General features: G+C 53.2%; 1 protein-coding gene across 6 annotated transcripts in view; it reads right to left on the reverse strand.

Annotated features, from left to right (window-relative positions):
- ATP2B4 (ATPase plasma membrane Ca2+ transporting 4) overlaps window positions 1-16,069 on the reverse strand; it is a 142,394-nt gene that overhangs the window by 12,063 nt on the left and 114,262 nt on the right. For 3 of the 6 annotated variants that reach the window (XM_038748689.1, XM_038748690.1, XM_038748691.1), the window contains exons 12-20: window positions 14,883-15,117; window positions 13,280-13,459; window positions 12,477-12,564; window positions 12,289-12,395; window positions 10,626-10,817; window positions 9,406-9,619; window positions 8,545-8,756; window positions 7,678-7,785; window positions 5,724-5,906 (exon numbers count right to left, since the gene is read on the reverse strand). In XM_038748689.1, coding sequence (XP_038604617.1) covers window positions 5,724-5,906; window positions 7,678-7,785; window positions 8,545-8,756; window positions 9,406-9,619; window positions 10,626-10,817; window positions 12,289-12,395; window positions 12,477-12,564; window positions 13,280-13,459; window positions 14,883-15,117 — 1,519 coding nt within the window. Of the gene's footprint in view, window positions 1-739; window positions 1,180-5,723; window positions 5,907-7,677; window positions 7,786-8,544; window positions 8,757-9,405; window positions 9,620-10,625; window positions 10,818-12,288; window positions 12,396-12,476; window positions 12,565-13,279; window positions 13,460-14,882; window positions 15,118-16,069 lie in introns of those variants that run through there. The other 3 variants (XM_038748694.1, XM_038748692.1, XM_038748693.1) reach the window with 3 other exon arrangements.

Below are 16,069 nucleotides of genomic sequence, written 5' to 3' on the forward strand. Positions count from 1 at the left end.
AAAACACAGCAATTCAGTGGGAGGCCCTACTAGAGTCTGGTTTAAATTGTCACCAAAAATAAAAACTGAAGTGAAATGGCAGATTTACAGTAGATTTAAAATTCAATGCCGTCTTTACCCACCCTTACGTCATGCGTATCTTAGTTCAATTTTTTTTTTCCGTTCAAAATCCTGGGGGGTGGCAAGTTCCTCTCCAAAATCTCATTCAACTGTGTAAGCCCAGAAGGCCGAGTGTGCTGCCCAGACCCTGACCACCATTACGCCCATGGATCGGGAAATTTCCACCCAACCCTATTGGCCATAGGAAGCGGGGTCCGGGAATCTTGGCTAAGACCAGAATCCCTATTCTGAGTGCTCCTTCTGGATATTATATTACTGTCTGTCTCCCCCTCTAAACCGTAAGCTCACTGTGGGCGGGGAACCCGTCTACCAACTATGTTTTATTGCACTCTCCCAAGCACTTAGTACAGTGCTCTTCACACGGTAAGCGCTCAATAAATACGACTGATAGACTGACTGTCAGCTCCCTGTGGGTGGGGAACGTTTATATTGACTTTATCGCATTGTTCTCTCCCAAATGCTTAGTACAGTGCTCTGCACACAGTAAACGCTCAATAAATACCATTGGTTGCTCCCCTCAAATCATCCTAATCCCGCTTCTACCAAAATCGGGGTCGTATCATTCCTGTGAGAAAAAGAAAACGATAAAAAACAAAAGAAGGCTCAAGCAACACAGAAGGACAATTGGAAAAAGGTTATTATTTTGAAATGGTTAAATATAACAGTTTTTTTTTTAAATACGTTCAACACATCAGCCTGGTATGGGGTTATTGGGGGTGGGGGTGTTGCCCCTCTCAAGTCAGAGATGAAAGGGGGGGGGAAAAATAAAAGGAAGAGAGAACTGAGGTTGGTTATCCTGGATGCTAGGTGCTTTCTTGTGGTCATTTTAGCAAGTTCATGCATGGTAATAGACTATCACTCACTGCCCAGAGGAGTAGATGTAGTAGTAGCAGCAGCAGCAGCAGAAGTGGTGGGAGTGGAATTGGCAGAAGAAAGAGTTACATGAGTTGGGCTAGAAACATGTTTTACATCGTGGTGGTGGCTCATGATGGAAGGCTGTCTCCTGAGGGCTCCCTGCAAAGAGGAGGTTCCCGTCTGGAACGTGTAAACTACATCCATCTGCAAAGAATCAGAGAGTCAGACAGCTTTGCTCTACAGTCAGGAGAGAGAGTGAGACACAGAGCCCGTGGGGAGGGTGGGATGGACACACGGAGGACTGGGGGGGATGGAGCTGACACACAGAGGACCTTGGGGGAGGTGGGGGGACAGAGGAAGGGACCAATGGACAGAGGATGGAAGTGGGGGGGGAAGGAGGATGGAACCAAACACACACAGAGGACGGACGGGGGGATAAAACCAAACACACGGTGGTGGGGTGGGGGAAACAGGACGGATCCACAGAGGACTAGAGAGTTGGGGCGTGTGTGGAGGGAAATGGACACGCTGGGAATACACTCAAGGACACACACACACAGAGCACACCGGGGAAGACTGGGGAGGTTAGACAGAGAGGGAGGTACCCCACACCCTTTCAAAGCAATCACCGGAAAAAGAGTTAAAAAGAAAAGTCCACGGCACGTAACACTTGAGCCAATACAGTCAATTCTCAATTATCTCTGGTACCAGAGGAGAGATAAGTGGGGCAGAGTCGACGCAGAGGGAAAATTGTCTTGGGTTCCAGGAACTACCGAGGGGAGGGTTGAGAGGTGGTGGTCCGGGGCGCTGGAGCCGGGAGAGAGCCAATTTGGGGACTTTGTGCCAGTGTGGGGAAAAATAAGTCGTGGTCGGGGGTCAGGGTCCAAAGCAAGGGAACGCTACTTCCAGATAATTGAGAATTGACTCTATTTGGATTGAACAGTGTCAGAAAACCAAGCTAGTCTCCATGCTGTTCCTCTCTCCCTTAAAGGTAGTCTATGGGAGATAGGTTTTTCAACAAGAGTTGAATGGGGCTCCATACACCATTCAGGCGGTGGCCTGCAAGGAGAGGAAAGAGGGCGGAGTGGACAGAACAGAGTGGCAGTTTATATACTCCCTGAGACCCTTGGAATTAAGGCACGTGGAGGATTCTCCAGGGCTGGAGTTGGATCTAAAGAATTCGTAAGGTGTTGGGGACGTGGAGACGGTCCCTCAACATCAACCAACCGGCCCGGTTGGAGAGTTTACCAGGGAAAAGAACCCAAGTGGACAGAGGGAGACCAGAGGTACCCAATGCAGTTCCATAATGAGCATCACCAGGCCTCTCCCCCAACCCCCATCCGACACCAAAGTTGCCGGGTACTTCTATCTACACCCCATCCCTGCATCAGTCTCATTCCTCAGGCTCCCTAGATTGCTTTTCCCTAGGCCAGCAAGCTTGGGGTTTTTTGTGGGTGTGGACCCAGCTGGAGCATCACGCCAAGGGGTCCTCGTTTCCTTGAAGACGCTGGGAGCAACAGACGGGTTAGCTCGAGAGGGCAATGGCAACCAGAACTCCCCAGGGACAGAGCCACTGCTCAGACCCAATCCAAGCAGATTCTGGCTACCCCGGGGTCAAAGAAGTATTAACAAACACAACCAGGCTAGGCACACCCCTGGCTGGAGGTGGCTGACCCAGCTTGGGGTTCCAGAGCTGGGTTTCTCTCACTCTCCTCCAGAGTCCTCCAAATACCCGCCAGAGCAGTCTTGGAATTAGACAAGATTGATTTTCCTAGCCACAACATTTCCTTCAGAAAGCATACAGGTGAAGCAATCGTGGACTGGTAAATTCCTTTCCTCGCTTCCAAAATTACTCCAGAGGCCCGCTCGGCCCATGCTAGCTCCCAAAGTGAAAACACGGGAGAGAGGGTGATCAGAGAAAGTCAGGAGATCCTCACCCCTCAACCTTCCCAGTCTCAAGGTCTGCCAAGGGAGCAAGGGCCAGAAGCTCCCCGTCAGCGTGGGAAGGATTAAACACCATGAGATGCTCTGTGTCAGAGCATCTCCGGTTCTGTCCCATTTGCCCCACTCCAACCTGAGGTGCAGCTACACAGACCTCTGCATTACCACCCAATCCCGGCACATCCCTGCTCCCCTCTGGAGTGGGATTCTGGCCATCACCCTCCCCCTTCCAGAACCCTGGATCTCAGGGTGGGAGGGTCGACATGCTCCAGTCACTTCGGTTTCCTGACAACCTGAGAGAAAGGAAGGCTGGGGGAAAGACAACTCAGAGCCAGAGAAAGGAAAACATCTACTCAGAGCTGGGGCTGTTGATGGTCTCGGAAGCGAGGGGGCCAGTGTTCCAGCCAGAACAGGGCTGTGAGGAGGTGACGCATTAATAACCAGAGGCTCATAGAAGGCTGCCCAACCACCCTGAGTGAGGTCAAAGGGCAGTGCCATTGGGTAGGTGGGCATAGGCACCTCTAAGGACTAGGACAGGAGCAGAGTTCCACTGCATTCCCCTTTTGTGCTGGTGGCAGGGCAGGGCTCTGGAGCCAGATGCCCAGGGTGGCATTGCCTCTGTGACTGGGTTGGGGCAGTTTGGGCATCATGGAACATCAGGGGCCCGGAGCTGTAGGAGCAGAGTGGGATGCTTGGAGTTCCAGTGCCCGAGTTGAGCATTAGCTTCCATTCCACCCATTCTCCTGCCGTAACAGAAATAGGAGAGGGCAGAATGGGAAGGCTGGATGGGCAGGACCCACCAAACAGAATTATGGTTGGTTGGGTTTGGGGAGCAAAGGGGGTGGGTGGCAAGAAAACCCAGAAGCTCAGGCAGCAAGCCAGAAAGGCAGAGGTACTGGAACGAGGGAATCCTGGCTAGGGAAAATCGCATGGAAGTAGAGGAGGCGGGAGAATCCTGAAAAGAGGAAAAGCAGAAACAAGTTATTGGTAAAGAGCAGACCCAAAGGAAAAACTTGGGGAGGACCTCCAGAAACCAGGGCCCAAGGGCATTTTGGGTCTCTCAGCAGAGGCACCCACTAGCTTGCCATGTTGGCAGTGGGCCTTGGACAACTTGGCACTCAACAGCCTGAACTCAGCCACTCACCTCAAGGGAGGGAGGCAGGAGTGAATAATAATAACAATGATAATAATGATGGAATTTGTTAAGCGCTTACTATGCACTATTCTAAGCGCTGGGGGGATACAAGGTGATCAGGTTAGCCCACGTGGGGCTCACAGTCTTCATCCTCATTTTACAGATGAGGTAACAGGCACGGAGAAGTTAAGTGACTTGCCCAAAGTCACACAGCTGACAGGTGGTGGAGCTGGGATTAGAACCCATGACCTCTGACTCCCAAGCCTGGGCTCTTTCCACAGAGCCATTCTGCACACAGTTCAAAGATTTCATCATCTGCAGAGTGGGCTGGGAAACTCACGTTCTTATCTGCAGAGCTAGTTGAAGTGTGACTGCAGCTCCTGGGCCCTCAAACTACTGAAGGAGGGCAGACTTCCTCTTTGAAAGACACCTGGTGATCTCAAGCTATTACTTTATTAGATCAGACTACACATTGGTACTGTTTGAAAATTTTTTTTTGAAATAATATTTGCTGAGCACTTACCAGGTGCCAGGCACTGTACCAAGTGCTGGATTAGATACAATCTAATCTTTTAGTCTAGTCTTTTAGACTGTGAGCCCACTATTGGGTAGGGACTGTCTCTATATGTTGCCAAATTGTACCTCCCAAGCGCTTAGTACAGTGCTCTGCACACAGTAAGTGCTCAATAAATACGATTGATGATGACGATGAGATACAAGCTAATCCGATTGGATACAGTCTGTGTCCCACGTGGGGCTCACAATCTTAACCCCCAATTTATAGATGAGGAACTGTGGTACAGAGAAGTGACTTGCCCAAGGTCACACAGTGGAAAAGTGGAGGAGCTGGAATTAGAACCCAGGTCCTTCTGACTTCTAGCCTTGTGCTTTATTCACTGGACTGCATTGCTTCACCCTGATGTTGGGGAAACCATCCCCCACCACCTATCTTACCACTTCATCCAGGTGCATTTTCATGGGTGGGGGATGCTTTGGACGGGATACAGTTCTAGAATTATGAAGCCAGATCGTGGTGGGGGTTGGTTACCTTGGGCTCAAAGTCCCAGGGGAGAGCCGGAAACGGGCTAGTAAGAATGTGGATTCTCTGGTTTCTGGGGAGAAACTGGATCCTGCAAAACCAATCTCAGCAGCAGAACGTACCATTTTTACTGCTCAAGAAGGGAAAGACTTCCCATCAGAGTCTGAATTTTCTTCTAGCCTCCATCCCTCCCGCCCATCCCCACCAATGAGGAAGAACTGTAGGATGAGGGGGGAACTATGCTCGGATCCCTCTAGCATATTTTCAATTCCACAGAGTATATAGGAAAGGAGACGGCAGCTTAGGGATAAGAAGACACCATTGGTTTCTGGTGGGGACCTGGAGCCAGTTAGTAGTAAAATTCTCCTTGGAGGACTCGGCTCATCTTCAGTTCCAAATCTGATCTTCTTCCCCACACTGTGTGGTGAGAGAGGAGCATGTGTGGCCCGTTACCTCAGGCGGGCTGAGGGCTCAGAGCGAAGAGGAGAAGTCCACGGGCCCCATGCCCGGAGACTTCATTCAGTCTCCTGTCAGGGGGCATGCCAGCCACTGCCAGCTCCCAGGGCATCGGTGGGGGAGGACCAGTGGCTGGCACCAGGCCTTGGCAGGGAGGGCGGGAGCCCAAGGCGGTACCTGAGTCTGGATGCGGTTGAGGCCCCGGAACCAGAGGATCTGGCCACGCCGTAGCTCCATCTCAGCGTGGTCGATCTCTTCCATCCCCTCTCCCAGATCTCCTTCCGCCATGTCCTCCTTGGTGATGCCGTGCCCGGCCTCCTTCAGGAACTTCAGGCGGCTGGTGGGCACGGTGGAGATCAGCTGTGAGGGGACAGGAGGAGGGGTGAGGACCCAGCAGGGTATTAAGCACCCTTTCTTTGAGATGAAGGAGGGAGAGTTCTGTGTCTGGGTTGCCTCTGTCCTGGTTTAGCTTCAAGACTCGTGGGGTGAGAGAGGGTAGGGGAGAGGAGGAGATGCATAATAGCACTCATGTCCTTTCCAACTTGGGGATTCACTGATAAAACTCAAGGGCACTTTCTGCCTCCTACCCTGAGCCAATTCCTACGTGAGGACAAACACTCATCCCTTTCCATGACTCTCTCCTTTCCCTTAAGTCACGGCACACCTCTTTTGTCCCTCTGGGGTACCCCTTCCCTATACCTTTTCTCCAAACTAGGTCTTTCTTTTCCCCTTCCTCCCCTGTCAAAAATCTATTCACCCCCACTTCTTCCAGTAAGCCCTCTCAGATTAATACCTGTGAACTTGGAAGCCACTTTGACAACCCCTGAGTTCTCCACTGGGTGATTCTGGATCAGTCATATGTATAAATATCAGTCACCTGACTACTGCCCACCTCTATTTAAAATTATGCTAGAGGCCTAACTTCTTTCCTGCTCAGTGGGATGACAACTGTCCAGTTCTCTCTGCCCCACTCTTCTCGACTTCTATGATGTGTGTTTCTGGATTCCATGTTCTTGGTGGTCTCTACCTCCTGTTACGTTATACATTTAGCATCACTTGACTTCAGACTGTAACCTTTCTGAGGGCAGGGACCTCTTTGTTCTGAATTCCCTATACCTGCAGAGCTCTGGACTGGGTGTTCTGGGAAGCCACCATAATACCACTATCACCACCTCAAATCCAAGTGACCTGCCCAACTTCTCACACTGAAATTACTATTATTATTATTATTGCATTTGTATGTGCTTACTACGTGTCAAGCACTGTTCTACGCTCTGGAGTAGACACAAGTTAATCAGGTTAGACAAAATCCCTGTTCCACATGGGGCTCAAAGTTTAAGTAGGAGGGTGGATGGGTTGGGGTGGATGAGGAAACTGAGGCACAGAAGTTAAATGACTTGCCCAAGGTCAAACAGCAGGCAGGTGGCAGAGTCTAGATTAGAACCCAGGTCCTCTGACTCCCAGGATTATGCTCTTTCTAATAGGCCATGCTGCTTTTTGTCTTTAGATGCTCTCTCCTTGTTAGTGGCTCTGAGGGGGGTGGGTGGAGAGATGATAAGGTAGCAATGCCTACTAGCAGAATGGAGGGAGAGTGCTTTCCAAACCCTTGAGGTCTAGGATGAGCTTGGGTTCATTTGGGTCTGAAAGGGGATCCCTAGCTGGACTTCTGAAGGAGCACTGCCTCACGTTTGGGGGAGGCGGGGGGAGCTCAAACAGGTACGGTTTTCCCTCATGCTGTCAATCAATCAATGGCATTTAATGAGTACCAACTTTGTGCAGAGCACTCAACTATTTGAGAGAGTACGAGTCAAGTTGAGAGACGCAATCCTGGCCTTCACAGAGCTTACAATCTAATGGGAGAGACAGACCTTAAAATAAATTACACCCTTGGCCTTCTGGTGCTGGGACCGGCCCGTGGTGGCAGTGACCCAGGAGGCTAGGCCACAGAGTACTTAAGAGAGAGAGGAGACAGGGTGGGGAGTCGGAGGCCTGAGGAAGAAGGTACTCTGACTTCAGCCGAGGCCCAGCTGGGTTTCTCTTTGGACTGGTCTGATTTGCTTGTGCCGAAAGCACTTGAAAGCAGAAGTCAAGAGAGGAAAGGTCTACGGGGAGAGGTGCCGGGTGGTCTCACCTGTCCCCAGAGCAGTTCTCCGACTCCGATGAAGATACACCAGAACCACTGGCTCAGGGTGAGGCCTGAACAGCTGAACGGTTTACCCCCAAACTCAACAATGATGATCTGAAATAACAGTGATAAGAACAGCATCGGTTAAATGTTCACTCTGCACCAAGCATGGAGCACTGAGGAAAATACAAGATAATATGGTTGGACAAAGTCCGCGTCCCTCATCAGGCTCACAGTAGGAGGGAGAGCGGATAGAGGAGAGGGAGACCTCACTGAGCCAGGGCATTGAGCTTGCCGGCAACCCCCTGGCAAGAGCTCCGACCCCCAACCGGCAACATAACCAGGTCTGTGACTTCCTGGGGCTGCCCGCGCCCATCTGGCCATGGGAAGGGGTGAGGGGGGCTCCCCAAATGCTTTGCCTCCTGTCCTGAGGAGGCCCGGCTGAGGCCGACGGCCACGAACCTGGCTCAGGCCTTTCGCCTGGTCAGGAGCTGGCCACACCTCCAAGAGGTAATATCATCACGTCCTCATTTTAGAAGTTCACAGCCCTCTGTGAATAAACCAGACGGGCAACATTCTCCTCAGGGGAGTGACTCAAATAGAGAAGCAGGAGAACTGGCTCATTGGCTCCTGAGAAGCAGGTATCTGTATCTTCAAGGCAGACACAGGGGTCAACACAGAGGCCAGTCTGAAGCCCAGGATGAAACTCGGACCTGTTTTGATTCCCTATCTCCCTTCCCCCACTGTCTGTAGCTAGTTAGAGCACCACGACTCAACTCTCCAAAACTTGTCCACTTTCTGGCTGTGGCTCACCTCCATTCTGGCCCCCGCTTCTCTCCCTTTGGGCTCCTATGGCCACTGAGCCCAGCTCACCTGGGAGACGAAGGTGCCCAGGACCACCGTGCAGAAGATGGGGTTACGGAAGATGGCTTCAAAGACGTTTCTCTCGCCGTGGATTTTGCGGGCGTTGATCTCGTTGAAGAGCTGCATCAGCACGAAAGTGTTGAAGACGATGGTGTAGTGTTCTGACGGGGGTGAGTGCAGGGGAGAGTTCCTTCCACTGTCGATGTCAAAGAACTTCTCACCTGGGTGGTCGGGGGGAGGGAGGGGAAGGGAACACAGTACATTGGCATTGGCCGGGTGCACCCAGCTTGCCTGGCAGTATAGCCAAGCGGAGGGAGCTCGGGTCTGGGATTCAGGAAATCTGGATTCTCATCCTGGCTCTGCTTCATGCCTGCTGGGTGACCTTCATTTCAGCCGGTCAGTCAATCACTCATATTTACTGAGCGCTTACTGTGTGCAGAACACTATACTAAGCTCTTGGGAGAGTACAATATAACAAGAGATACATTTCCTGTCCACATGAGCTTACAGTCTAGTCCAGTCTCCTTGCATTTCCTCATTTGAAAAATGGGGGTAAGTTACCCATCCTCCCTCCCTCATAGGCCATGAGCCCGATGTGGGGCAGGGACAGTGTCCGAACTGCTTATTTCGGTTCGACCAAAGTGCTGGGGGCACAGGCTCTAAATGGGCAGGGACCGTGTCTACCAACTCCGTCACATTGTACTCTATCAACCACTTAGTCCAGTGCTGGGCACACAGAAGCGCTCAGTAAGTACGATTCATTAATCCCAACACTTTTCTCATTATCAGCATCATCCCCCTCCCTCCAGCCTGCCCAGGCCTGCAGATGGGCTCCTTCCCACAAGGCCCTGCTGCAGCTGGAGCCCTCACCAGCAAAGAGCAGAGTGAAGATGATGGTGAGCTGGTAGACAGCATGGCCCAGAATGTTCTTCATCATGGTGCGCGAGATGAGTGGTTTGTTGCGGCCATAGGGCCGGCGCATCAGCAGTGACTCCGTGGGCGGTTCGGTGGCCAGGGCCAGAGAGGCAAAGGTGTCCATGATCAGGTTCACCCACAACATCTGGACAGCCTTCAGCGGGGAGTCCTGAGGGGCAGGGGACAAGTCAGCCTCCAAAAGAGCTCCCCTGCCCCACCCCATCCAAGAAAGGCCCAGGGAAGGTGGTCCAGCCCCTATCCTTTCCCCTGGAACTCCCACTTTCGGCTCATCTGGGACCGGGAAAGTGTCTGACTGGACGATCCTGGATCTAACCCAGCCCTCAGTACAGTGCTGGGCTTAACAGTAAGCGTTTAACAAGTAGCACAATTCTTATAATCCTGGATGCGAGCCCTACTGGGCAACGCTCCCGAATCAACCATTTGGACTGTGGTGTTCCTTGCCACCCGCCCAAGCTCCCCTTCCTTTTTGGCCTCAGCTTCCTGCCAGTGAGTGAGCCACACTGTGGCACCTTCTGTTTCTGGAGGAAGCCAGTTTGGTGCACATAGTCCAACGTGGACACCTTCCTCCTACCCCAGGTAGTGGTCAGCTAAGCCCATCTCCACCCCTCAAGCTTTCTTTCCCCATCGCTTCCAGGCATAGCCCATCCTGAACCTGCTGAAATCCCACTGCCCTCCCTCCTTATCCCCCTTTCACCCCACACCGATAATCGGGGTTGCCTGGCTCTACCCTAATTTGCCGCTCCCCTACCTTGCGGTTCGCACCCCCCAGCCAGTCAGAGCCGGAGGACAGGATCAGAGTCCTTTAAAGAGACCACCGCTATTCTCCCCAAACCCACCGCCCTGCAGGCTGCGAGGTAGGGGAGGGCAGGCCTCATGCCCGTAACAAGTAAAAATAAACATCACGGGCATGGGCTTGGCCAACTGGCGGGGGCACCCACAGGAACGGGGCTGATTGGGGTGGGGGCAAATGCCAGCTTGCGATGGCATGCTCGGTTTCCGGGACTGCCGACTTGTTGCATCCAGAAGTAGAGCAGCCGCACCGGGGATCCTCTCTAGAACCCCCTGCCCTCATTCCCCGGGGCCACAGTCCAACTGCCACCCCACCCCGCTGGCTTCTGCCCACCCGTCCGCTCTGGCCATATCCCCACCCCCACCTGGGTGATGCAGGCGCCGGTGAAGGCCACGATCACGGCCACCACGTTGACCGTCAACTGGAACTGCAGGAACTTGGAGATGCTGTCGTACACGTTGCGGCCCCACATCACAGCCTTGACAATACTGGTGAAGTTGTCGTCCGTCAGGATGATGTCTGACGCCTCCTTTGCCACATCTGTGCCTGCGATGCCCTGCCGGGGAGGGGAGAAGGGTTAGGACACAGCGAGAAGCTGGTGGGGAGGGAAAGTGGCCCTCACCCTCGGGTGACCTGAATAGGCTTTCCCTAACTGCCCCCTACTTCCAAAAGGCTGAGGAACAAAGCACTAAAGCACACTCAGGCTAACCCTCTCACCTCCTCCCCGACTTTGGAGTTCAAAACCCTCCTCGTCCTAGTTCAGGAGGGAGGAGGGGAGAGGGAAGGGGTAGCAACCAACTGGACGAAGGCCAAGACTCACGTGAGACACAGGCGCCCACACCGTTAACTTCATCCCTCACAGTTTATCACAGAAGGAGTAGCCTAACTAGCCCACCCTGACCTTGGATTAAGGAGGAAGTCAGAGGAACAGCTAAAATGGTGTTTGCCCCCTGCCAGTGGAGGCTGGAGTTAGAAGGGGGTTGAGACTCTCACAGCTGCCGTGATATGCAACGGGGCAGGGCTGAGGCCGGACAGTTCAGGGGCCAAAGAGCTGCTCGCTTTTTAGCTCTGGGGAGGCTAGATAGGGAGACAGCAGAGAAGAAGGCAGCACTCCTCTTCTTGGACCTCTTCCTCACTCCTTCCCTTCCCTTCCTCCCTCTCCTTCCCTCATCTAGCCTCCCCCTCTTCCCTACCAGCCATCCCCTCTAATGAAAAGTTGGCAGCCCTGCTCCAAGGTGAGGCACCCCAGGAGAGCCCTCTGTTTCGGTCCATTTCCAGTTCAGTGGCAACAGGGCCCACCTCAGAGGAGTTGTTATTAATAATAGTAATAGTTATTATTATGGTACTTGTTAAGTGCTGAATATGCACCAAACACTGTTCTAAGCTCTGGGGTAGATGCAAGTTAATCAGGCTGGACAGAGCCCCCGTCTCACAAGGGGCTCACGCTCTTAATCCCTATTTTACAGATGAGGAAACTGAGGCCCAGGGAAGTTAAGTGACTTGCCCGAGGTCACACAGCAGACATTTGGCAGAGCCAGGATAAGAACCCAGGTCCTTCTACTCCCAGGTCCGTGCTCTATCCAGTAGCCACGCTGCTTCCCCATGTTGGGTTGGGACCCAGGTTTCCAGCTCAAGCAGGGTTTTGCTCCACAACAGTCAGACACAGAACCTAGGCAACCTGTCGTCTTTAAAGATGACTGTCAACTCAGGTGGGCTCTCCTGAGGTCAGCTTCAGGAGGATGGAGTAGCCAGATGACGTGCCTCCCCGCCTTCGGGGATATTTGCCTAGTCCACGTCGGCATATTGGCCCAGTCTGAGTCATCTTACCCCTTAGCAAACTTCACAGAGAATTACTGTTGCCCTGAAGGTGGTCACTTGTTTCCTCTGTTCTGTCCAGTTCTACCGAACCCACTGCCCCGGAGGAAACTAGCAGACAGAGGGCCCGCTCAGAGCTGAGGAATAGTGAGGGTGGAGGTTCCGGGAGCCCCCAGCCTGCTGACCAAAGTCGGTCAGCGCGCGCTCATTACCATGGCAAAGCCGACGTCAGCTTTCTTCAGAGCCGGCCCGTCGTTGGTTCCGTCGCCGGTGACGGCCACCACCTGCCGCTGCTCCCCCACGGTGCTGTCGATGATGCCTGCGGTCACATGGAAGAGTGAGCGGCAGCCAGAGTCGGACCCCGCCCCGGACCCAGAGTGGCACCCCCTTCTAGACTCACCTTTCACCAGCGTGTGCTTGTCAGTCGGGGAGGAGCGGGCTAACACCCTCAGCTTAGGCCAGATCTTATCCAGCTGCTCCTGCTCTACCTACCGAGAACAGAATCATCCCAGTCAGCCCGGGAGCAGCGGGCACCCCGGAAAGTCTTCTCCTCGGTCTGTTCCGCCCCAGAGGCCTGGGGCTCCTCCCTGGCCACCCCAGCTTCCCAGGGAGATAATAATAATGATGGCATTTATTAAGCGCTTACTATGTGCGAAGCACTGTTCTAAGTGCTGGGACGGTTACAAGGGGATCAGGTTGTCCCACCTGGGGCTCACAATCCTAATCCCTATTTTCCAGATGAGGTAATTGAGGCCCAGAGAAGTGAAGTGACTTGCCCAAAGTCACACAGCCGACAACTGGTGGAGCCGGGATTTGACTCCAGTCAACTCCTGAGTGTCTAGGCTTGACTCCAGTTTGGGGTCCGTCACTTCTTTCCCCGATGCCTCCTTGGCACCTATTGTCTCCTGCACCTGGAGGTGGGCAGGGCAAGCCAGTCGACTTTTCCTCTTTGCGAAGGGTTCTTGGCAGAGGATTGGTGCAGAAGCCATGAGAAGCCAAGGGTTGCACGGTTGGTTGAGCCTGCATTTTGCGCTCTCCTCCACCCTTCCCCCCGGCAGACCCTGCAGACCTTTTGGCTCTGATGTGCCAAGCCCTTTCTGCCTCCTATGAGCATACCCAAGCCCTGACCAGATTTTAGTGGAGCCCTTGAAGCCTGACATCGACGGGAGAAGACCCCAGTGTCTAGGTGCCCTATGTACCCACCTCGCCCTTCTCGTTGCGGATGAGGCGGTTGAACTCTTTTCCTTCCAGGCACAGGAAGTCCTCCCCAGGCAGCAGGATACCACACTTGGTGGCAATGGCCCGGGCCGTGTTGATGTTATCGCCGGTCACCATGCGGACGGTGATACCCGCACGCTGGCATTTGGTGATGGCGTCGGGCACCTGCAGGTGAGGGGAGGGGCGGATGGTGTCATCTACTTTTGGACTGACTGGCAGCGCCCTAGGATTATGGTTGAGTGCTGGGGGAGGGGACTAGTGATCGGTATAACCTGAAGCCCCCCACATCAGGGTCTGGGGTCCATGGGGTAGCTCCTAACCCCCCACCCCCACCATTAATGGGAGAATCCCTTCCTCTCACAGGAGCGAAGGGTAGGTAGAAGCTATTTCTGAACTCGGAACCCTATGGAAATTTGTAACATCGGTTTTTGCCTCAAACGGCAATGCACCCAATCTATTCCTTGATGAATTCTTCCAAAACTTTACTGCTGATAGTGCCAATAGACTTGTTGAATTTGGCCATTTTCTTAACGTGTGCTACGTGTCTGTCCCCCATCCTTTTTGGCTGTGAGCCCCTTGTGGGCCAGAGACTGTGTTTTCATTGAATCTCACATCATCAAGTGTTAGTAATAATAATCAGAGCTCTCTGTCCATCCTATCTGCTGTGCAGGTATTGTCAGGAGCAAGACCTCTTTTCTAACTTCCAGCTGACCCTCCATTCTCCAAACTACTAAACATTATAATAAAAAAATAACTGTAGTATGTTAATAACAATAATTATAATGATGGTATTTGTTAAGTGCTTACTACGTGCCAAGCACTATTCTAAGAACTTGGGTAGATACAAGGTCATCAGGTTACCCCACGTGGGGCTCACGGTCTTAATCCCTATTTTGCAGATAAAGTAACTGAAGTACAGAAGTTAAGTGACTTGCCCAAGGTCACACAGCAGACAAGTGGGGGAGTCGGGATCAGGACCCACGTCCTCCGACTCCCAATCCCGGGCTCTTTCCATTAAGCCAGGCTGCTTCCCTAAGTGTTAAGCACCTGCCAGGTGCCAAGCACCAAACACTGGGATAGCTACAAGATAATCAGGTTAGAGACAGTTGCTCTCCCACTTGGGGTTTACAGTCTAAGTAGGAGAGAGAACATCATCAGAACTTTCCAATCATCATCTAGGAACCCCACATGGGATAACTTGATGACCTTGTATCTATCCAAGTTCTAGATGATGATGATTCTATCCAAGATCTAGTATCAAGATCTAGAACATCTTCTAGATGAGGAAACTGAGGCACAGAGAAGTGAAGCGGCTTGCCCCAGTCAATGATATCTAATGAACGGAGCCAGGATTAGAACCCAGGTCCTTTGAATCCTAGGCCCATGCTCCACTTCCAGTCTCCAAATTTACCGAGTCAAGTGAATCGAGTGAGTCCTTTCCCTGCCAGATCTTCCTCCCACTACCCCCAGGCCCGGCTCTGGTGCGAAGAGGGGGTGGGTCGTCCCCTCCTCTTCCCCCTCTCCCCGTCTCGGCCTCCAGGTAGGTTGGTGGGTGGGAGGAAGGGAGGCACCCGGATTCTCAGCTCACCTCAGGGCGCACGGGGTCCTCGATGCCCACCACGGCGATGCAGGTGAGGTCGGAGAGGATCTCGTTCTCGATGTCCCAGTCGGGCTCGGCCCCGGCGGCAAAGTCCCGGTAGGCGATGCCAATGGTGCGCAGCCCCTCGCAGGCCATGGGTTCGATCACCTTGCGCACCATCTCGTCCCGGTCCTTGGTCTTGAAAGCCCGGGGTTCGCCTTTCTTGTCCAGGATCCGGGTGCACCTGGCCGGGGCGAGAGGCGGACTGGTCAGCCACCGGAGGCCCACCCGCCCTCCTGGTTGGCCAAATCAAGTCACTCCCTGTCAACTTCTGGCAGCCAGCGCACGCGTCTCCCACTCCGGCAGGGTCGCCACCGGCCCGTCAACCCCCTGGCTTGGAGCCGACTTTCTCTCTAACTCCGTTCCCGGAGGCGTCACCCGCAGGCGGAGTCCGTGCCCACTCGGGCCCAGAGTAGAGAGTTCCCTCCCGGTCCCCCCATCACTCTCCTCCTCCCTCCCTCCTCGGCGTCCATCGTCCGGGGCCTTTGCTCCTCCTCCCATCCGTTAGTCCACACCTCCGGGAAACGTGTACAAGAAATCAACCGGAATAGATGAGGTCAGTTATAAAAGGAAAGGCCCACTCAAACATTGGTCACCAGATGGACTGGACAGACAAGAATGATCCAGACCCATTGAAGAGATGGCGACAGGAAGGATGGCTAGGCAAAACACATGAAGCCAGGCGAGGGAGATGGTCAAGCCAAGAGAGAGACTTTAAGCACAAGCAGGAGGACTTCCGATGATATTTAAGCACTTACTTTGTGCCAGGCACTGTTCTAGATACAGGTTAATCGGGTTGGGCACAATCTATGCCTCACAGTCTTAATCCCCATTTTACAGATAAGGTAACTGAGGCACGGAGAAGTGACGTGACTCGCCCGCAGTCACACAGCCGACGAGCGGCAGAGCTGAGGATCAGAAACTGGGCCTGGGATCCGGAATGAGAACCCGAGTCTGGGATCCAGGCGCTGGCCCATGACCCAGAAAGGAAACGGGGAGCAGGAAGAATGAAGGGGAAATGAGGGAGGTGCCCACAGACGGGAAGAAACCCAGCAGAAGTCAGCCCAGCCAGAAGGCACAAAAGTATAGTTTTCCCAGTCCGATTTGTCGCTTCCTTCCCCGACAGAAGGAAGAAC

This window comes from Tachyglossus aculeatus, chromosome 7 (genome assembly GCF_015852505.1).
Source record: "Tachyglossus aculeatus isolate mTacAcu1 chromosome 7, mTacAcu1.pri, whole genome shotgun sequence".
In the NCBI taxonomy this organism is placed as follows: domain Eukaryota; kingdom Metazoa; phylum Chordata; class Mammalia; order Monotremata; family Tachyglossidae; genus Tachyglossus; species Tachyglossus aculeatus.